This window comes from Acinonyx jubatus, chromosome A1, assembly GCF_027475565.1.
Source record: "Acinonyx jubatus isolate Ajub_Pintada_27869175 chromosome A1, VMU_Ajub_asm_v1.0, whole genome shotgun sequence".
In the NCBI taxonomy this organism is placed as follows: Eukaryota; Metazoa; Chordata; class Mammalia; order Carnivora; family Felidae; genus Acinonyx; species Acinonyx jubatus.
In genome coordinates, this window is record NC_069380.1 from 227,483,942 (window position 1) to 227,506,523 (window position 22,582).

A 22,582-nucleotide genomic window follows, 5' to 3' on the forward strand; every position below is an offset into this window, starting at 1 on the left:
AGAATTCTGTATAGAGACAGCTTTTTATAGACCTCATCATGCGAAACAATAACTTCTCTTTATAGGAAGATCCCGCACACTCTTTTTCTGTAACAAATTGACTAGCAAACTAGATCTTCATAATGGTCTTAAATACTTTTTAAACTTTAAGAGACTCATTACTTGGTTTATGAGCATCAGAAAAAGAATAATGGTATAATGGCAGAAGCAGAGTGATACATTTTTTTCATAGTCAACATGGACTTTGGTTACTTTTTTTTTCCACTTACAGCACAATTATTTTGTTTGTCACGGAATATCAAAACAATTGGATATAGTACTTTGGAGATTTCCAAAATGTGAATGAATGCTCTTTCAGCTCGCATTTGTGGGTTATTTCCGTTGTAATTGAACTTTATGCAAACCTAGGGTTTGAACTATAGAAATACATTCTGCACTTATTATTAAGTCGGATACTTTAGATATTTTTGTAGAGTCCCCCTAAAATGTGACCATTTTCAAAGAATCTATTATTTATTTTATTTACTTTCTAAAAAAAGAGAGAGTAAAGAGATACTTGGATATTAAGCTGTTAATATTTAATGAGGTAACATGATAGCAACATAGATGTAGTGAAGAAAGAAACAGAATCTCTGGCCATGTGGCCAAAATGAATAAAAAATAAGAGAACTGGGAAATTTGAGACTTGTCCCTAGAGTCAGGGGCAACAGCCTTGACAAGGACAGTGAATTAAGTGGAGCTTAGCAGTTGGAGTACCATGTAAAAGTGAACCCAGGCATCAGTGGAGTACAGCAAATAAAAGTAGAAACCATGGTTTGACAATTGTCTTATTCTAGTTAATGATGTGATGTGAAGCATAAAGTTTAAATAAAAAGAAACAAAGTTTTGAAAATGGTGCATGAAGCATGATGCCTAGGAGGTAGGAATTGGGTCAGAATAAACACAGAGGTTATCTGAAGATCCTGCCCAATCAACAGGCTCCTAGAGACAACACATTCAGTTGGACATGATGACCAGCCTGAGGTAGGACAAGGATGGGCCCAACCTAAGGAGGAGGAGATGGAGAGGATCTAGGTCATAACCAAGTCACTGGCCTTAATCACATATGACTTAGTGATTTCTTCCCCACAAGACCCCAGTAGCTAGTCCTGATAGCAAGGACTGCACTTGTCTTGTGAGTGCCATATACATCCAAATCCACTATAGAGTAAACCTGGCTCTTGGGAGTTTGGCATTACTTTCGTCATCGTCATTGAACGATCTGATTTCCAAAGCCGTGAGTTATAGAAACAACTACACCTGGGGGGACTTCCAGCCAAGATGCCCAGATGAAGTGACAAGGTCCAGGTTTACCTACCTTTAAGGAAGAATAACAACAACAACAACAAATAATCTAGAGAAATATAACAAACAATGGTTTTTAAGACACCAAGCATTAGTCAGTGAAGGACAGTGATCTAGGAGAGACAGAAAACAAGCAAGGTGAGCCCTCCGATTGCTCCAGCACACTGCCTTGGGAGTCTGCAGACCATGGCCCAAGACCTGGGAACTCCAGAGGAGCTCAGCAGACACTGAGCCTAGGAGACGGAGCTGGGAATCTGGGGAGACAGGGCACCTGGTGTTCATAGGACAGAGTTCCAGACAGGAGAAAGCCACACACAGAGGATTCCCCTCAAATATTCAGCAGGGAACTATCAGTGAATGCATGTGAGGTAAATGCCCAAAGCAGAGGAAAGAAGCTCGTGCAATTAGGGAGAATTAAACTCGACTCACACAGGGATGGGTATAGTGTGCCTAACGAAGAGCCAGACAGGAAAACCTCGTACTTCATGGGCCACTGGGTATGTGCTCAGGAGGGTCTTGTCTCCTGATACTAAGCATATAATTAGCCCTGGACTAAATATGACCTGGTCTCTCCTATAAAATCTTAAAAGTAAGATCCAAAAGTAGCAATAGTTTCCACATTAACTGAATCCTAGAACAATGCTTAAAAATATCTGTAGGAATACAAAAAGCATGCAGCATCCAGCAGATTAAAATGAAGAATGTCTGGCATCTTAGTTGAAAATAAGCTTACAACCAAATAAAGAGGAGAATGTAGTTCATAATAAGGAGAAACATTAATCATTCAAAAGCGACTCAGAACGGACACAGAAGTTAACATTAGCGGACAAGCAGTTGCTATCAACTGTGTTCCCTGTGTTCAAGAAGTTAATTAGAACATGGAAAGTAAGTAAGACTCAAATAAAACCTCTAGAGTTGTAAATACAATGTATGAAATAAAAAACACATGGGATGGGATGGGATAATAGGAAGGTTAGCTATTGCAGAAGAAAAAGATTTACAACCTGAACAGAAACTACCCAAAATGAAACACAAAGAAAAAAAAACCCATAAATTATCAATGAGCCTCAAGTGGCCTGATACACATGTAATTAGAATCCTCAAAGGTGGGGTGCCTGGGTGACTTAGTTGGTTAAGCATCTGACTCCTGATTTCAGCTCAGGTCATGGTCTCACAGTTTGTGAGATCGAGCCCCTTGTCAGGTCCTGTGATGAGAGCACATAGCCTGCTTGGAATTCTCTCTCAATCCCTCTCTGCCCACACTCTCTTTCAGTCTCTCAGATAAAGGTAAAAAAAAAAATTCTTAAAAAAAAAATCCCAAAGGAAAGGAGAGAGAAAGGAGAAAGATAAGAGAACAAAAATATTTGGAGAAATAATACCTGACAATTTCCCAAATGTAATGAAAACCCTAAACTCCCAGATCCAAGCAGTTCAAGAAAACCCAAGCAGAAGCATAAAGGAACCGTACTAAGGTGCATCAGTCAAATTGATCAAAATCAGTAGTAAACAGAACATCTTAAAATCAGCTGGAGAGTAACATTGTGTGTCAACTGCACACACACAAAAAATTATGACTTATTAAAAAAAAAAGGCAGCTAGAAGAAAAAAAGACTTGTCCTTACAAAGAGAAGAGTGACAGCTGATTTCTCATCAGCAACAATGACAATGAGAAGACAGTGAAGCAACATTCTGAATCTGCCGGGGCCAATTACATATAAAACTGATTCTGGTTCGGTATCTACCAGGCACAACCTGCTCTTAAAGGAACCCCAGGGGCACAGATTATACCTAGGACAGTTGTAACACGATCAGGAACCTAATCCCCATTTGAGCACAGTTTAAGACATGGGCTAACCTGGGAACTGGCATTATTAATTATCTGAGCAGGTGGGTCAGTGGGAATTCAAACAAAAACTTCAGGTTAACTGTTCTTGCATCATCAGAGCTGTGGGGCTCAGGTCTTGCCACTCGGTATTCTGTTCTTCCAGTCCAGAGGATAAGCAAGTATTCATCGGCCCCGTGTCAGGGTCTAACCCCACACACAGGGACCACAGGATTAAGGGATTAGTTTGGCTTTAGAAAAGACCAGTAAAGGAGCATGTGAGCACTTTAAGCCCTAACAGTGTTTCTGTGGAAGTGGCTGCAACTTGCTGGCCCTTTCAAAAATTGTGGTAGCTTTGATCCTTTTTATTAGTTCCTTTCAGTGGAGAGTGCTATTCTTAAATAATAACCACTAGATTCTAAAAATTAACCTAATATGATCTTTCATCAGGTAAACACTTTTTTACTCTCCGATTGTGAGCCGTTAGTTGGAAGACACTTGAAACAGGAAGCTGAGTTTGACTTGGTACCTTCCCCCTGGTACCTTCCAGTATAATAAACATGTAAACGAGAAGTTCAAAACCCATTGTGGATGCTATGGTAGGAACGTATACACAAAGGTGTATGTCTGCACTAGGCACAAGAGTGTTCCTGGAGTCGGTTTTACAAGGAAGAGGTCAGGAATGAGGAAGTACACTGCCAACGTCACTAGCTAACACCTTAGGGCTAGGAGTCCATGATTAGAGTTCACTGTAATACACTAGCAGATCTCCTTTAAGAAGGATGCCAACGCCATAGCAAAGAGGTCCCAAATACGCAAGGGCTAATTCAAGATAGAAGACAGAAGTTATCTTCTCTGATGTAACAGGTATGGGCAGGTGTGTGAAGAGGGAAGCTCCCCTCCAGGAATTAATTCACCCCGCCTCACAACAGCCGTTCTGCCATCTTCAACACGTGCCTTCCAAGGCTACTCTTGTGGTCACCATCTACCAGCAAGAAGTGGAAAAAAAAACACAAACCCACAACCAGAAATGTTCCCTTACGAGAGTCAAGATCTTACATGTGTGTCCCTCTCGCATAATCTGGGCTCAACTCCTAGCCTCCAGTAGACACATGCTTTCTCTACATTCATAGGCCCCTGACAGTGAAAACCAATTCCCAGTCATAAAGTAATCTGAATCCAGATTCAAAAAGAGTAAAATTCTTCATTCTGAAGGGACAGAGATTTGGTAATATATTCAATTTATGTTACAAAATAAAACTGTTAACATCTTGGTAAAAACCAATGGCACTTTAGGTACCTTACTAGCCAGGTCTTCAACCAAAGGTGTGCCTTGTATTTGCAAGACGGAGAGGGTTTGTATCAGCACAGTCCCTCCAGACTGTGCTTCATGTCCCCCGAATAATATGTTTTCTGGATCCAAGAGAAAAATATGAGATGTAACTCCCTCTCCCCATGAATCACCATGTTTATAAAGAAAAAAAAGAAGGATGCAATAAAGGAAAAGCTTTCTGATTTAGCATCTAATAAGTGAGGATGAGGAACAATTAAATTACTTTTATTTTGTTATATTGAATAAAGAATCCCTGAGTTCTCCCTGCCTACACTTCCCAGTCACCATCTTTGCTGTCAAAAAAGCAGGGGAGGAAGCAGATTCACTTGAACACTCATTCTTGTCCATATCCCCTTCCCAGTGGGATGTTTACACAGCCCTGTCACTAGAGAACGTGCCAGACTCTTAGAATAAGATCTGTGGCATCCGTCCTCTCAGACACACCACACCTGTGATCTAACAGCGTCACATTTTGTGGCCCAGAAGGCATTTCTAAATACCATTTGCACACAGTGAAGACATATTTGATAACAGTCACCAAAAAAGACTCTCTGTGTTCAGAAAGGCCCATTGTTAAAGGTATGTTTTTTCATTGAGAATTGCTGATCCTGGAGACGGCCTGAGAGGTAGGGGGACAGGTGTACTTGTTACTGTCAGTCGAGTGAATGCGTCTTCTCCATGGCTTTTATGTGAGCTTGACCTTCTTTATTTGTTCTTACCACAAAAGCATATCTACATGCTTCCCCCGCCCCCGCCAGGAAATTCTCTTGCTTGCACTTCAATTTTCAGCATCGCATAAACACTTGCAGTAAAATTCAGTCTTTGCACTAACCTGACTTACGTTTTAAAAATACAAACAAACGCTTTACGTATGCAATAGCTGCCATGACCTTAATTAAACATTTTATTTATTAAACTGATTTATTGGTTTAACGGCACAAGGGAGTTCCTCGCTAGCCCTCTTCATTACAGATACAACTTTTTAAAATGGACTTTGAAAACAAAAACATGTAATCCTGCAACAAGATCTGAATTTAAACAGGGGACACCTATGTCCTGTCTCCACCGCAGCCGAACCCCAGCATTTGAGGGCCTTGTGGTTGAGGTTACCAGCTGCTTCATAAATCCTGTTGTGATCACCAGCCACAGTCCTGTATGAGCATGGTAATCCAGGTAGAAATCCACACTAGAGAGAATAATGTGACGCATGCAACAAAAGCCACACAGTTTCTGAGTATTTTGAACATTCTTTTTATAGTAAACTGTCAGTTAGAATGAGACGGAAGAAGGAGAATTTTTTTGATACTTTCTGCCCTCATATCGCGAGAATGAAGGACTGCGGTAAATAACATAGCATCATAAGTGAATTCAGAAACAAATTTCAAAGTCTCGTGGAATCTGTGCAAAATTCATTGCAACTTATTCAATTTACAGCTGTCAGATTTTAGCACATTGTGGTCCTGTGACACTGGACGATGCCAAAATGCATCTGAAAGGTGAAATTATGTTTGGAAGGATTTGGTTTGAAAACGTGACTTTTCTTTACCATATCAAAAGGAAACGTAGGGAATTTGATAAAGGAATTCAACGGGGAAACCGTCACGCAACAGAAAACCATTTAATCGCTGACTGTGCTTCTAAAGCAGGAGAACTTGTAAGATATTCATCAAAAATATTAATATTTAATGTGGATAGAGATATTAATCAACAAAGTCAGAAGTTTAGCACCATCATGGGTTCAGCCTCTTAATAGAATATTAAGTACCAAAAAAAAAAAAAAAACCACTATCTCTACTTATTTAGCACACTATTAGGATTTCAAGAGGGAAAAGCTAGTTAAATTACAGTGTTGATCTTCTTTTAGGAACATAAGTAAGCCTTAACCAGGGCTTAAGCAGGGGAGAAATTTTTGGAAAAATTGTAGCCATCAATCCTGTTTATGGCTGGGCTGAGAATTTGAAAAGTGAAGCTTCTGAGAATCCACATCAGATTGAGGTAGCCTGAGTGGAAAGGGTTAAAAAGCATTCTTCTCACTTTATTTTTTAAATATTTTTATTTATTTTTGAGAGAGAGACAGAGCACGAGCTGGGGAGGGGCAGAGAGAGAGGGAGACACAGATTGGGCAGCAGGCTCCAGGCTGAAGCTGTCAGCACAGAGCCTGATGCAGGGCTCGAACTCACGAACCGTGAGATCATGACCTGAGCCGAAGTCCGACGCTTAACCCACTGAGCCACCGAGACGCTCCTATCTTCACTTTATTACCAAATCCTCCATGGGGATAGTGAGGAACATTATGGAACAAAAACTCATGTAATTTTCTTTATTTTGTGTAGTTCAGTTTGGTTTCATCTCTGCACTTGCATTGTGTCCAATGCAAAATGGGAAGAAAAGAAAATAATCTAGACCTTTCTAGGTAAACTCAATAAAATGCAGCTATCTTTCAGTCTCTTCAGGCTTAACACTTGGCCATATTTATGTTTGTCAGCCTTCATCCTCTCCTGCCCCCTGCAGTTGATGCTAAACTTGGGGGGGTGGGGTTCTTACAGAAATATCCCTGCAGGGGACAGGGATTGGGTGTCTGTTTTCAGTGTGGCATCATCTCTGTCCTAAGCTGCTCTTGCCCAGGACAAACTTCCTTGTCCTGTTGGGCTCTCAGACGGGATATGATAATTGGTGATAGGACTCTCTCTGGTCCAAGGTTCTCTTCTGGCCCACACCGCCCCACCCCCCCATAACTATTAAGCTCCCCTGAGATATAGCCACAACCTGTAAGCTCCCCTGAGACGCAGCCACATCCACTCCTTAACCCAGGCAAGCACTGTCCACACCTACTGTTCTGATGTGTCCTCTCCTCCTGGCCGACTAACCCCCCTCTGCAGCCCTGGGTCCTCAGCCTTTCCTCCTCAGCTGACTTACATGGCCCACCCACTGGAGACAACAGAAATGCTCAGAGGCTATTCTATGCCACACTGGAGCCACAGGAGCCCTTTCCTGCCCCCCAAGTCTGTTGCTGGTGGCTCTGTGGCCGCTGCTCCATGATGATGCAGGGACTTCGCTGGTTCTTGAACAGACACTGCCGTGAGCAGGGTGGGCAGCACAGCCTCGGTCTTCTCAGCTCTCATCTTCCAGGGATCTTTGTCAGCTCCTCACACAGAGCACGACTTGTCTGGGGGCGCATCTGGTGGCAGCCCCCACAATGCTCTCACACCTCCTGCTTCCTCTCCAACCCGGACCCTTTCTCTCCATGACTTGGAGGCTCCGTGTTGCCTGAGGAGAGGCCAAATTGTCTTCTGCCTATTCTCATCCCCTTCCAGATATGTCCCAACCTTTTACCTACATCTGTGCCTTCCACCCTTAAAGTCAACATTCTCTGCTTTATGCTCTGTCCCATCCTGAGAACACCTGGGTCAAATAATGGCGGACCTGTCTTCAGGGAGAGCCGTAAGCAAGGAGGAGAAGGAAGAGCATTCGGTGGTTTGAATTGCTGTCACATCACATGCACAGAAGCATCCTTTCCTGACACAAACGAGGCCTTTCTCTTTGCCATTCCAATCATATGCAACTTCTTGTATCAGATCTGCTAAATCTGGACAGGCTGTTCTCAAGACAGGGTTGAAATGCCCAGTAGTTCCACTCATAGCACTTGAAGGGTCTTTAACTCAGGAGTTTCGAAGAGTGCCAGATGGGCTATTTATTGCAAGTCCTAAGTAATAGCATCCCCTATTAAACCAAGATTAATTGGTACATTTGTAAGGATTATATCAACCATGAGTGCAGATGTCTTTCTGAGAGGCAGATGAGAATGGAGGCCAAGCCCACCAACTCTGGCGCAGCGCTCCCTGGGTTCAAGACCTGCCCAAGCGTCTGCAGGCTGAGAAGCCTTGCTGTGGCTCCCTTGCCTCATCTGTAAAGTGGAAGTTACCATAGTGGCTACTGCATAGGGTAGAGATGGGGATTAAATGAGTTAATATATATAAAGACATTAGAGCAGTGCCTGACAGTTGATTGAAGTGTTAAGTTTGTTTTTGAGGACTCGTGGCTCTCCTGGGATCATCACTGGGAAAGCATCTCACCAAGAAGAGTTTGAAACATATCTGTGCTCTTTTCTCCTGGACCGGATCCTTCTCCTCGTCTTTCTCCTCCTCTTCCATCTTTCTTGTCATTCTCCCCCCTCCCCTTCCTCCTCCCCTTCCTTCCCCTCTTCCTTCTTCTCTCTTTGAATCATCAAGCATCGTCTCTTCAGTTCATGGACCACTTTTCTTAAAGGCATCCTGGTCCATGCCCTTCCCTCTACACTGACGTGCTCTGTGCACAGTGCTCTCGTATTCCGTTTACGGGAAGTTAAGGTTCCACCCAAAGAGCCACTCAGCCACAGTGAGTTATGAAGCATTTTTCTCTCTTGTTCAGCTGTTTTTATGCCAGTGGTACTCCTACTTTGTTCCTATCACCAAACTTTTGGCAACCCGCACACCTTTCTAAGCACAACAGAGGCTGCCATGCTTTTCAAGGCAACTCCCTTCTTTTCCAGAAAACCTCTAAACGAGCTTCATGTTTCTGTGTTGAGTGCACCTGTGAAACATTCCCCAGTTACTGAATTCCTTTCCCTCTTTCCACCCCTGCACTCTTTTACTCCTTCTGCTGGGTTTCATACAGGTTACATACGTGGCTTACACGTGATCTACTCCAAGACTGATTACTACGTAGAAACCATCACTGTCGTGTCACTTTGCACATCAATAAAACTTGTGGAAACTTGCAACATCTCTTGAGTGGAATGTAAATAACGTATTCTGAGTCATCTTGTATGGAACTAATATTGAGAATTTTTCATATACAGTTGACTCTTCAACAATATGAGTTTGGACTATGCACCTCCACTTAATCATGGACTTTTTTCAATAAATACATCAGTACTATAAATGTATTTTCTCTGCCTTATGATTTTCTGAATAATATCCTTTCTTAAGCTTACGTTCTTATAAAAAAAGTACAGTATAAATACATGTAACATACAACCTGTGTGTTAATCTACTGTTTGTCTTGTTGGTAAGGCTTTAGGTCAGCAGCAGCCTGTTACGTTTTGGGCGAGTCAAAAGTTTTATGCAGATTTTTGACCACATAGGGGTCAGTGCCCCAAATCCCGTGTTGTTCAAGGGTCAACTGTATGTGCAAGCACACAGAACTAAAAGTGTCAAAATAAAAGTTCTTTTCTGTGTATCAATAATGTAAGGTCAAATCCATTATCTGATTATCTCTTTTCACTTAGGGAGAACATACCACTGTTGTTGACCATTTTCCCATGCCAAAGAGGCATATCTGTAACTCAGACACGTTTGGGGCTATCTATAGCCATTTTTTGCTACTCCAAAATCACTTCCCAGGAAGGCTTAAGGATTGTCATTATTTTCCAAACACCAGATCATCTTTCCATCCAACATGGGAGGGATGTAATAGCTGAACTTCTAAGAAGAAAAAACAAAGTCCAAGCCTTCCTTTCTTGGCTCATTTCAGATATGGCCAGGTTCCCCTCTGTCTACGTTTGGAAGGATGAAGGAGAGGGCGAGGCAGTGTCTGGGAGACTGAGCACAGGGGATCAGGTGAGAGAGAGGTGATGGCAGAGGAGGAAGTATCGGCGGCATCATAAAGAGAAGCAGATGTAGAGTAACAGGACCAGGCTCAGGTGGCCCCCGTAGGCAGGGTATTTGACATCTTTGTGTCTAGATTTCCCCATCCGTAAAATAAGAATGCTAATGCCAACCCCCCAGGGCCTTGGGGAACTAAGAGAGATCAGTAATATATGAGCCAGCATCCTGGGCCTAGAAACAGGTGCCAAAGAGGTCATCTTTAGGGCTTATGCTTCAGCCTGCTTAAGTGACTGAGAACATTCCCTGTGGTGTCTTAAAAGGTCCAGAATATCACCCCAGCAGTAAAGTTTATCGTTGACGTTCATCTTATAATACGTAGACATTGACCCTACATCTGATTTCCGTTTTCTTCTTTTTTCTAGCTTCTCTTCTTAGTTTTAGGGAAGAAAGCCAACAATGAGTGGGCTGCATAAGCTCAGGTTTCTAGTCTTTTCCGGGCACTGGAGACAAGAAGGTTCACAGGTAGTGGAGGAAGTGGATGAAAAGCATATCTCAGCATGTCACATTGCAAGTGAAATTTCTGATGACACGAAGTGGTTTTGTACTGTCTTCACGAGGGGCCTCCCTCCCTCAGAAGGGATATCCCATCCAGACACCCAAATTTCAGTGAGAAGTTTCCAAACCTTGAGATTTTTGTATGTCTAAGGATTTCTGACTGTTGATTTCTTTGCTCCCTGAGAGTGGGGCTGTGGACCAGTCCATTGCAATCAAAAGATGCTTTATTGAATTCAGTCTGTTTCCCCAAGCCCCTCAGGCTTCCTAGAGCTTGAAGGACAGAGTGGGGGCAGGAGAAAAACCATACAGTGTGAGTTGACGGTGATAAGAAACTATGTGAATGTGACTTCTGACGTAGGACAGGATGAAGTTGTGTGTGTTTTTTAATCTCATATTTCATGCAGGGCTGGGCTGAGGATGTGGCAGGCATGGCGTATGCCCTACGTTCACTGCCAGAGGGGGCTCCCTGCCTGCCACAGGTGAGAGCCAGCTCTGGGGTGCCTGCCCTGATGGGAATGGGGGATGGAAGGGCCTGGTGGGGGAGGGGTGGGGACTCGGTCCCACCTTTGGTGGTTCCCTGAAGGACTCTGCCACAGAATCCAGAACTTCATGTCATGAATGCCATTTTCTTAAACCCTTACATTGCTTGGTTTTTATTGTGCACACTCTTCTCTGGAGTACTGTACAACAATAAGAAGTATATATGTGAATGTCCGGAAAACGTGGACCTCCCTGCATTCCGTTAAATGAATCTGAATGCTTTATCATCCTGAAGTTGCAAATACGTTTCAGATAAAAAGTAGGTGTGTTCCATTAAAGCCGACAACCACCAATCCAAAACAAACTGTATGTCTTACTTTATGAAATGGACATTGAATAACGGCCCCAGACATAATACATTTTGATCCAAATGTTTTCTTTAAAATCTGACGGTTTTTACTCTTGACTTTAAGTGTCATGTTTACCTCTCCTCACCCTTACCTTTTTCTGACTCATTGACTTTTTATTATTCAGCCAACAATTTAGTGACCGTATGTTCACCAACCCACCTGCGTGCCCCACCTCCAAATGCAGGTCTCTTAAAAAAATGACCTGTCCTCAACTTTTTATCATTTTTACCTTTTCTGGAGTTCTTTTTTATTCCTCCTAACACCAAAAAACCAGCCCACCCTTCCTGTCCTAGCATTTCCTGTCCTAGCCCTTCCTGTCCTAGCCCTCCGCATCTTAAAGCATCAAGTGGCTTGCCCAAGTCAAGGACTGCAAATGCCAGCATCAGAGAAATAAGCGTGGCAATAACTGATTAACCCCAAAACCTCTTGCATATACTGAAGGCAGAAAATAAAGTTAAGACATTTCAGTACATGCCTACCGCATTCAGCCCATTCTACAACCAGGTCGTGATAATTCATCCTTTTTGGCTCCTATAAAGCAGCCGTCTGAAAGCCTGCATGTGCTGTTAGCTTCTAGGGTTTTCCACCTCCGCTTCTAACGCCTTGGCCTTCCTTCTCGTTGCAGTGGTCAGTATATATCCGAGCTGCTGTCCGAAAAGAGAAAGGCCTGCCTATCCTCGTGGAGCTGCTCCGAATAGATAACGACCGTGTGGTGTGCGCGGTGGCCACGGCACTCCGGAACATGGCCTTGGACGTCAGAAACAAGGAGCTCATTGGTACGTTCTCTGCAATTCACAGTGTCTCAGAATCTAAATGAAAACATTTCCTGGCAGGTGCATGTGGCCGAATCCATAGGCAAGACAACCGCACGTGCAAAACACAGTGCATTTATTAGAGGTCACGTTTTGTCAGCTGGCCACCTTCTTTAAATGCAGTGAGCTGATTTCTCTTTTAGAATTTACAGGAAAATGCAATGTATGTTGACATTCCTAATCCTTGCAACTTAAAAACGACCACAGTGCTCGGCACTGGATACCACTGTCCTGAGCCTCTACGTCTCTGTCTGGTTGTTTGTTTGCTTTCCACGTGGTGACCTGGGACTCTAATGGCTGCACGCCACATCTCTTCCCCTATCTGTTTGAAGATCTGTTTTGGATTAGAGCATACTGGCCCTTTAATCCTATTTGTAAAAGACTCCTCTTCCTCTAATTCGGTACTCAAGAAATAGGGGAGATCTTTTATTAATGAAGCATTAAGGAGATCGTATATTCATCTATTTATTCGACAGATGTTTATCCCTGACCTGCTTTGTTCCAGGCCTGTTCTAGGCTCGGAGATTTTATCAGTGAGCACAACAGACAGGAAGGCTCACCCTTGTGGGGTTTATATTTGGGAGAAGGGAGAGACGCATCGAATAAAATATACATTCGCAGGAACTTGACGGTATGTTAGAAACCTTACATGGGGTAAAGGAAACCATCATTGTGAGGCGGTGTTTTTTTTCATCGAGGTGAGATTCACATAACATTGTATTAACCCCTTCAGAGTTTACCATTACCGTGGCATTTAGTATTTTCATAATGTCGTACAACTACCATATCTGTCAAATTCCAAAGCCTTTTCACCACCCTAAAGAAAACCCTGTAGCCGTTAAGTAGGCACCGGCGTTTTCCGTCCTCCAAGACCCTGGCAGCCACAGTCTCCTTTCTGTCTCTGCAGACGTCCCAGTTCTGCCTATTTCATGTAAATGGAGTCATATCGTATGTGAGCTTTTGCGTCTGGCTTCTTCCACTCAGCATAAGGGGTTGTGATTTTAAGTGGAAGGTCAAAGTCAAGGTAGTCGTGGGAAGGTTACATCTGAGCAAAAACTTGAAGGAGGTGAGAGTAGGTCTTGTGGACATTTAGGGGGAAGGGCAAATGGTGGGGGAGCTGGGAGCTGGGTGGTGAGTTCAGGGTCTTCAAGGGGCCGCTTGTGTCTGGGGCAGAGTGTGGTAGGAGCCCAAGTGGGAGAGGCCTCCTGGTTCCTCCCCTCTGCAGGTAGGAAGATCCCAGGCCAAGGCCGATGGATGCCTGGAGGAGTGGTGAACCAGGAGAACTCCCTCCCCCAGAAGAGACACAAGCCTCCGCACAATGTATTCCTGCTAGAGCATCTGAGATTAAAGAGGGGATTCCAGTAGGGTCTTTGGTCAATGCCTCATGAAGCCTGGCAAGCCTCCGTGCAGGTAACAGGTGTCACTGGAGTTTGGGTAGCAGGGAGCTGGACCAGCCACCATGCCAAAGATTCACATGGTACCGACTCTGGGCCAGGGGAAAGGGAGAAAGTGAGTGAGCGTGGGCAGAGGGTCGAGTTTCCATTCCTGGGACAGTTGGGGTCCCAGGCGTGGGTCTAAATGTCATACACAAATTTCACATAGAGACATGGGTCTATTTGTGCTGTCCTCATTCCTGAGCATGGCGTTCCAAGCCCTTTGTGATCGGGAAACCAGATACTTTTTTCGTGCCGTTTCGTAATACCCATCATATCCTCCAATAAAATCAAAAGTATTTGTGGACCTTTGTCCATTATTTATTTACAGGGAAAAAAGACTTCAAATCTTTGCCTAATAAATGCAAGTATCTTTTTAAGCTCGCACTATGTTATAAATCATGAAAATTAGACTCACAATTTGATTTTTTTTTTCAACGTTTATTTATTTTTGGGACAGAGAGAGACAGAGCATGAACGGGGGAGGGGCAGAGAGAGAGGGAGACACAGAATCGGAAACAGGCTCCAGGCTCTGAGCCATCAGCCCAGAGCCCGACGCGGGGCTCGAACTCACGGACCGCGAGATCGTGACCTGGCTGAAGTCGGACACTCAACCGACTGCGCCACCCAGGCGTCCCTCAATTTGATATTTATAGTTAGTTTGAAAAGAACTTAAGTGTCGCTGTGGATTTTGTATATTTAAATTAGGCCATTAACTCAGAAGGTTACCCGCTGCATATCTGCTCTTCCTTTCCTTATGGAGTTGTTTCAGACGGGACAGAGCTGGGGCTTCTGATAAGATCTTGTCGCTCCTGTGTAAAATGGAGGAAAAATCAATAGCTAATCAGTCCGCTGCCTGGATACTAACTACTAGGTCTTGTATGTCTGCGTGTTTTATTTCTTTTGCTGGATTAAAATATAACAAAATAGGGAACTATTGATTGGTTTTCTAGCTTCCAGACACCTCTTCTTTCTCAGAAGCCCGTTATTCGGGACTCTCTCTGAGGCAGGAACATTTGGAGCTCCATATTGCCCATGTTAAATTAAGCTTTTACTATCAAATGTCACCAGCCAGGAAAGGGAGCCAGTCACTTAAAAATAGAAGTGAAAATATCCAAGTCACTGGCTTTATGGAATCAATAACTTTTTTTCTCGAATGAGAAAAGCAGAATTTAACAACAACAACAACAAAAAGAAAAGAAAAAAAACCAACAACACACCTGTGTATTCCATGTAGAAGAATGGAAATGTGACCTCTGCCAGCTCTTTGACTTTAAATACTGTATCACAGTAGTGATTTTTATAGGAAACGCTATACAGAATTTTGTGCATTGAAAAGAAAGTTGCAGTGACTTTGAACAAAGAACAGCAACAAAGGGCAAGAGTTGAACTTGGACTTCTCTTTTCTGTCACTTCTCAGTCAACGCTTTGGTGGTTTTGTAGTTTCATGGTGTCGAAGATCTATATTCCGATGACGCTCAGATGGGTATCTCTGGTGCGAGTCCCACATCTCTGGGTCTAGCTGTCTGTCCCCCGTCTCCATTGGCTGTCCAGCAGGCATCCAGATACATCTCCAGACCTGAGTTCCTTACCTTTCCCCCTAACCACAGTCCCTCCTCAGTCATTCCCAACAGCAAATGTCGGTTTGTCCTTGCCGAGGTCCAGGAGAGGCACCTGGCGGTGCCCTTTGACTCTTCAGTCCCTATGCCTGGTCCGTCAGCAAATCTGATCATTCTTCTACGTTCTTCCAGGACCTGACACTTCTCACCCTCATTGCTCTTTTCCCCAAACTCCCACCATAGGTCACCTACCTGGTTATTACCATGGCACCTGCCTCTGCCGTCGCCCCCTACCATCCACTCTCAACACAGCAGCCAAAGTGGCCCTGTTAAAACCTTAACCAGAGCTTGTCACCTGTCCTGTCCTCCTCAGTGGAAGTGAAATCTTCATCAGGCACATATAGCAGTACATAATCCAGCCCTCTGGTTCCCCTCCACACTCACCTTTTCCCCTCTCGCTGTTACTAACATGCTGTGGTCACTGGTTCACATGTGGTTCACATGAGCCATGATCCTGCCTTAGGATGAACATGCTGCTCCCTCTGCCTGCATTCCTCATTCTCCAAGTGCCCATGTGCTTCTTCCCTCATCCCAGTCAGGCATTCCTTTCCGGTAGAACCTTTTCTGGCCACTATTCTCAAATCTCACCCCCTTCCCCACTTTGCTTCTCTCCACAGCACGAGTCACCTTCTAATATATAGCATAACACTTCTTCATCTTGTTTTTCGTCCATCTCCCTGCCACCGGAACATTTGCCCACTAAGGGCAAGAAGCTCTGTCTTATTGGTTCCCTGGGGTGGCCCATGAGCCTAGAGGGGCACCTGGATCCATTGTAGGACTTGATAAAATTTTGCTAAATAAATGACAAAAGTAAAATTTTTCCTGTCTGGCCATCATCTTTTTTTTTAGCGTCTTTAAAATTTTTATTCTTTATGAGAGAGAGAGAGCACATGAGTGGGGGAGAGGGGCAGAGGGAGAAAGAGAGAGAACCTTCAGCAGCCTTCACACTAAGCGTGGAACCCGATACGGAGCTTGATCCCACGATCCCGGAATCATGACCTGAGCTGAAATCAAGAGTTGGACGCTCAACCAAGATTAAGCCACCCAGGCACCCGTGTCTGGCCATCGTCTTAAAATGAACCCCAAATCAGCAAAACCTTAAGTATGCAAATTAAACTTTAAAGAAAAACATTTTATATTAATAAAGAGAATCGTTTTAAAAATCTAGTTCATTTTCCTCCTAAAACTTACTAGATGTATGAAGATGTTCAGAATTCCCGAAGAAACACTGTTTTTCCCATCGCTGGTTCTGGGGTTTCAGTTTAGCTCTTTGTAGATGGTTCTTTTAGTTAGAGTGGGGGGAGGAGCTGCTACCACATTTCGGTTGAGGAATGCTTCGTCTTCAGGGACTCCCATTTCTGGGAAAACACCCAACAAACTATTGGACGATGGCCCTCCTACCCCCTCAGCTCTAATGAGGATCATCTAAAAGGAATGGCCTCTTCCCGTTTTTGGGTTTTCGTGATTCTGAGTCTGTCTCTGACACTGGGCATTAGGTATATCTACTTAGCTCTCTCTGTCTATAGATAGACCTTCGTGTCCTTCTGAATGATGTCATGGGGCAGTAGTCCAGATTAGTAGACACGCATACATTTCTTGGCCGCCTTCCAAAAATGGTAATTATCCTTCTGAGTGAAGTGTTCTTTCATCATTCAGAAAGGTTTTGTTTTGTTTTTTTTTAAAGAATGGTAATAGTTACCTTCAGTGAAAAGAGTAAACAATATTGTGTCCCTTTAACAAATATAACAAAATGCCATCCATTTCAGCACATTGTCAGGTCCTGATAAAGATGGCCAATATTTATTTTAGCCAAACCCCTACCTTCTCTGCCAACAAACAAGCGAACTCAAAAAAATTTTAAAAAATAAGAAAAATTTTAAGCATACATAAACACTAGACAGGAGAGCTATCTGTCACCTGGCAAACATTGGTCATTAAGCCACTGCTATCCGTCCATGGAAAATAATCCCAAAGAGAGTAATTTCATCCTGTGTGCTGTTCTGTTTTGCTACATTTGCAGACAGCACAGAAAATCAAGACTGCATCAAAACCATTACTTAGTATAACATGGACACTGCAAATGAGTTTTCCAGCAGGCAAGATTATCTCGTCTGTGAATGTCTCGGTGTCCCATACAAGGCCGTGCCCATGCAAACTGCCTCTTATTTCTTTTTTTTTTTTTAATTTTTTTTTAACGTTTATTTACTTTTGAGACAGAGGATGAACGGGGGAGGGTCAGAGAGAGAGAGGGAGACACAGAATCTGAAACAGGCTCCAGGCTCTGAGCTGTCAGCACAGAGTCCGACGCGGGGCTCGAACTCACGAGCCGCGAGATCATGACCTGAGCCGAAGTCGGACGCTTAACCGACCGAGCCACCCGGGCGCCCCGCTGCCTTTTATTTCTAATGGCTTTTTCACGAACTCTTCAGCCATACCAGTTTGTGCGCCATTATTCCCGCTTACGCACCTACAGACTTCCCACTCGCCATTCAAAGCTCAGCTCGGGGTGACCTTCCCAGTGAAGGCCACTCTTTGAATTCAGAGCACAGGGGGGGCAGCACCTACCTGATTTCTTAGATTCCCATCGTGCAGTTTTACGTTCGCAGTATCTGGTAGGTTTTCGTGTGTAGATGCCCTGCATCATCCCCCAGTGAGATGATAAGCAGGGATCGGGTACCATGTTTATTTCCATGTCCTACAGTGCCCAGCACTTCGCTCCGCCCATAACAGGCACTCAGTACGTATGTGCTGAAATAAGGCACTGAGGGGTGAAACACACTGGTATGTATTCTAAAGAATGATCTGGAGAATGGGGAATCCCAAAGAGAGAGAGGAAGGGGTGGGGGAAATGTCTGTTTCAGCTTCTTCCCACAGCTTTCGGGAATAGGAAGAGAGACAGCTTAGCTGCTCCCTGAAATCCAGCACTCTTGTCAAACTCAGACTCATCCTGCTGCCTCCTTGGAAAAGGCTTATGATTGGGTGGGAAATAGTAACGTCTTCCCTGTGTGCCTTGATCACTGCCAGATCGTGTTGGCAGACTGTCTCCACCCCTGCGGGTGGTATTGGCAAAGCTGGCAGAGCACCCTCCCTTGGCTTCCCAGGCAGTGGCTTCTTGTCACACTTTCCGGCAGGCGAGCCGGGGCTGGGATCCGGAAGCATCCTCCCGGTCCTCTTCATCCCTCCTTCCACTGCCTCGTGAACCTGGCTCTTCCCTAGTTTGCCTCGGCCCTTCACCTCATCCTCTCTGGTTTGCACAGCTGTTTCCCTCTATTATCATTTGGATGGTTGGGGCACCACATCTGGAATGATCTATAAGAATGTTCCTTTGACTGGTGGCCCTGCCCATGCATATTACCAGATCCATTCTTCTAATTCAACTCACCTTCTACTCACTTCATCAGCTCGCTGAGCCTCCGTCTAAGCAATACGTTCTCGATCGGTTCCAAGCTCCAAGGAGCACAGACAAAATTTGATTCTCTCTGGGGTCGGGAAGGGACCATTTCTCAAAGGAGTGTGCTGGCTCCAAACACAGGTAACCCCCAGGAGAGATGGATGAGAAGGGAGCCCCAAATCTCCAGACATACCTAGTGGTGGACATCGCGTGCTTTCTAACACTAGTGAAATCATGAACAAAATAAGGGTGATTTCTTGTCTAGGGGTTAATTATTCTTTAAACAGTAAATCCATTGTTGTTTCTCTTCCCTTTTGGGGGTTTTCAGATTATCCTTTTCATTCATTGCAGGAAGGGGGGGTCAAAGGCCTGGAGGCATTCCCTTCCTATCTTTTTTCTTTCTTGCCACAATGTTGAAATATTCAGGTGAAAGATTTTATCTGACCACCGTAGGCTGTTTATAGACAGCGGTTGCTGGTCATATTTAAAGGACAACATAAAAAGTTTCATTCAAGTGGAAATAGAGACTGAATGAAAGAAAAGTTAGTGAATTCTGTCAATAGAATGACCGCTACATGCCACATTTTTACCTAGGGAGAAGTGTATTTTCTTTTGGAAAACTGGAGGGGTGGGGTGGGGGGTGGGAGTCTTGGTTGTGTCTATACTGTCCTGAATGCTGCATAGCTTTGTAAACATTTCCTTTCATTTAGTGATCTCACAGCTGAATTTTTTGAGATGTGCATCCGTGGAATTACAGAGCTGGCAGTACCAATCTTCATCCAAACTTCCGGATGCATTTTTATTCAATTCTCGAATCATGAGCACATGCTCAGGGGAATAAAGAGACACCTGAATCAGGGTCTCCATCTCCAAGAAGCATTCCACATATTCCTCAGGAGGTCATTACTCAAAGTTTATCGAAATTCTTTGGCTCAGGATTGAAACACATCTTGGTCATCATCCTGTGTTACTGAGAATATCACTTGGTACCCACAGGACAAAACTAGAGAACAGAGAACTCTAAAACTGTAGGGTCAGTGTGTGTGTGTGTGTGTGTGTGTGTGTGTGTGTGTGCGTGCCTGTGTGTGTTTTATTTTCTCATCTCATGTACATGGCTTGCATATGGCAGAACGTTCTGGGATATGGGCATCCCATTGCGGAGGGCAGCGCTCTCACAGGTCAGTCATTGCACAGCACTGAGGGCGCCTTCTTTACCCTTGTTCTTGACCCTGGGTGCTCCCACCTGTGCCTAGGAAAAGACCAAGAAGCTCTAGAGACCGCCATGCAACCGGAAGGCCGTGCGTTATTTTCATCCCTGGAAATGTGTGAGCTTCACTTTGTTGAGTAGGTTTGAGGACGTTTTAGAGACCTACCTTCTCTGCTTTTCAAACGTGTTTCTTCAGACCCTGGCAGATGTTGTTTTAATTAAAACACATGCAATTTCAATTAGCATTTTAAAAGGAAGCCTGGTTTCCCAGACAAGGTGATTTATTGGAGCACTCTTTGCCGGCTCTTTAATAACTGGATTTCACAAAGCCAAATTCTAGGCAGCAGGAAAGCTGTGTGCTTTGGCCAAAACTTGGTATCTTCAGATTAGGTGCCTGTGTTAGAGCCCCCAAACCCAAGAGCCTAATCTCGTGAATGCTGCCCTCCTTTCCAGTGGAGCCATAGAATCTTCGTTAATTAACTTTGGACACCTGTTGGGGAATTTTGGTGTCTGCGCCTGGCAGATAAGAATTGCTTAGAAGGGGAGTTGTAAATAAATCGAAGAGCCAATAATTATTTTATTAAACAAGACTTAATGATTCACCCCTTGGAAATACTCCATGTGGGGAAAAGGCAAAACTGACTGAAATTTGTGGTTGATCCGAATTTCAGAACCTCTACTTAAAGACCTCGAAGAAAAGAGGGAAAAAACCCCACCTAACTTTACTCTGACTAGTTAGATATTCATGTTATGCCTAGCCAACCAGTTTCAGGAGAAAATGATTTTAAGAAGAGAATACATGAGAAATGAAACGGATGTCTTGACAACCCCGAATCTTGAGAATCTAAAAATAGAAAAGAAGGTTTTAGCAGAGTCGTGTTTTTAAGTTGTATTCCTTGTACACGTAGACTACCATCTTTCCCCCTTGCCTGCTTCAAAAAAGATTTTTTTGATCCCGTGGAAAGAATTGATATTTTTACTCGCTGATACTAAAAACAGTGGATTAGAAAATAGCTGAAGAGTTTAAAGATGAATATCGTTTTAGCATCCAGGCTTATGTTTCATTGTATTTATCGTGCTGGATTTGAGGAATTATAGAGCAGGCAAGGACAGCCATTACTTGGGGGTTCTGGTTTTAAAACAAAGTGTGTAGGCTGGTACCATACTTTGAGTGTACCAGTCAGTGGTTCTGCCCTGGAGGACATCTGAGGCAATACAAGAGGAGAAGGCAGACGGTGTAGAGATGGGGCAGCCATCCCAGGAGGAAGGACACAGGGAGCCTCAGGCAAGAGAGGCTGGGGACCCAGGAGGCAGATGGCCGATGGAGGTGCAGCCTGTGGCCAGGACCTGCGATGCTGGTGTGTGAAATAGCATAAGCAGAAAGAGCAGAGTTTGCTCCTTGAGAAGAAGCAAGCTTGAGAAGACAGAGTTCATCCATTCAGCCTATCAGACTAGAATCAAAGAGATACTTGCTTCCGAGGAGAGAGGAAGCAAAGAATCATTCCCAGCCGTGATTCACTAAAATATTGAGTTGTTTCAAGAAACTTAGGTGAAATTCAGAGATTTCTTCTCTTCTAACTAAGAAAGTTCATGAAAGTTCATTTACTGTCTAGCAAAAAAGCCTAGCCTTTTCCCCCAAATGTATTTCTTTTTTAAAAGGTGAGGTACTTTGTTTTTCTTTTGGTCCAGATTTTTTTCGTTTCTTTTTTTTTTTTTAATTTAAATTCAAGTTAGTTAACATATGGTGTAGTATTGGTTTCAGGAGTAGAATTTGGTGACTTATCGCTTACATGTAGCATCCAGTGCTCCTTCCAACAAGTGCCCCGTTTAATCCCCATCATCCATTTAGCCCAATAATGAAGCAGCAGAAAAAGAAATCAAGGTTTTTTTTTCAAATTTCAAATGAAATTTCCCTATTCAGTTTTGTGCCTTATAGTGTCTTTGAACAATGTCGGGTAAAATAAATGGCTTTGGAGAGGAACGATAAAGGACAAGTGACTTGTTTCCTAAAGCACATAATATCCTTTGAGCCAAATTTTATCATCCTTATTAGTGAATATAGGCAGCTGAACTTGACACGGTACCAGCCAGGCTGGTGCAGGCATATAGTAATGTGCAATGTGTTGCTTTTAATTAGGAGTCACGAGTATTCCGACACCAACATGAGGTGGCATTCAATGTGCAAGATAGATCAAAAGATTTTTTAAAAAATCCCCATGGTCCTCACTTTGAGACTTGAACAGTTTCATTTCCTCATCCGAAAGGAAAATTGTAGCCATGACATGGACAGTGGTGGGGTTAAAGGTTTTAACTGAATACTAATTAGCTCCAGAAACTGCTACCTAGCCTCTGCGTGAGAGTCTGGTCCATTTTAGGAGTGGTCTTGTTTTTCTTACAAGGTCAGAATACAGCGGGTATGTGAGAGACAACCCACAGGCTTCTCTCACCAGCAGATGGTCATGGAGGGGCCGCTCTCCTGGGACCACGGGGAATACTGTAGTGAACAAGGCTTCAACTTGCTCCTCTGGACCAGCGTTCCCACTAGGGTGCACCATGGATGGGTGACAAGTGTGCTGGGGTTGTGATGCCCT

General features: G+C 43.8%; 1 protein-coding gene across 3 annotated transcripts in view; it reads left to right on the plus strand.

Moving 5' to 3' along the window:
- CTNND2 (catenin delta 2) overlaps positions 1-22,582 on the plus strand; it is a 933,243-nt gene that overhangs the window by 819,806 nt on the left and 90,855 nt on the right. For 2 of the 3 annotated variants that reach the window (XM_053202070.1, XM_053202077.1), the window contains exons 16-17: positions 11,044-11,118; positions 12,155-12,305. In XM_053202070.1, coding sequence (XP_053058045.1) covers positions 11,044-11,118; positions 12,155-12,305 — 226 coding nt within the window. The remainder of the gene's footprint in view (positions 1-11,043; positions 11,119-12,154; positions 12,306-22,582) is intronic. The other variant, XM_053202078.1, reaches the window with a different exon arrangement.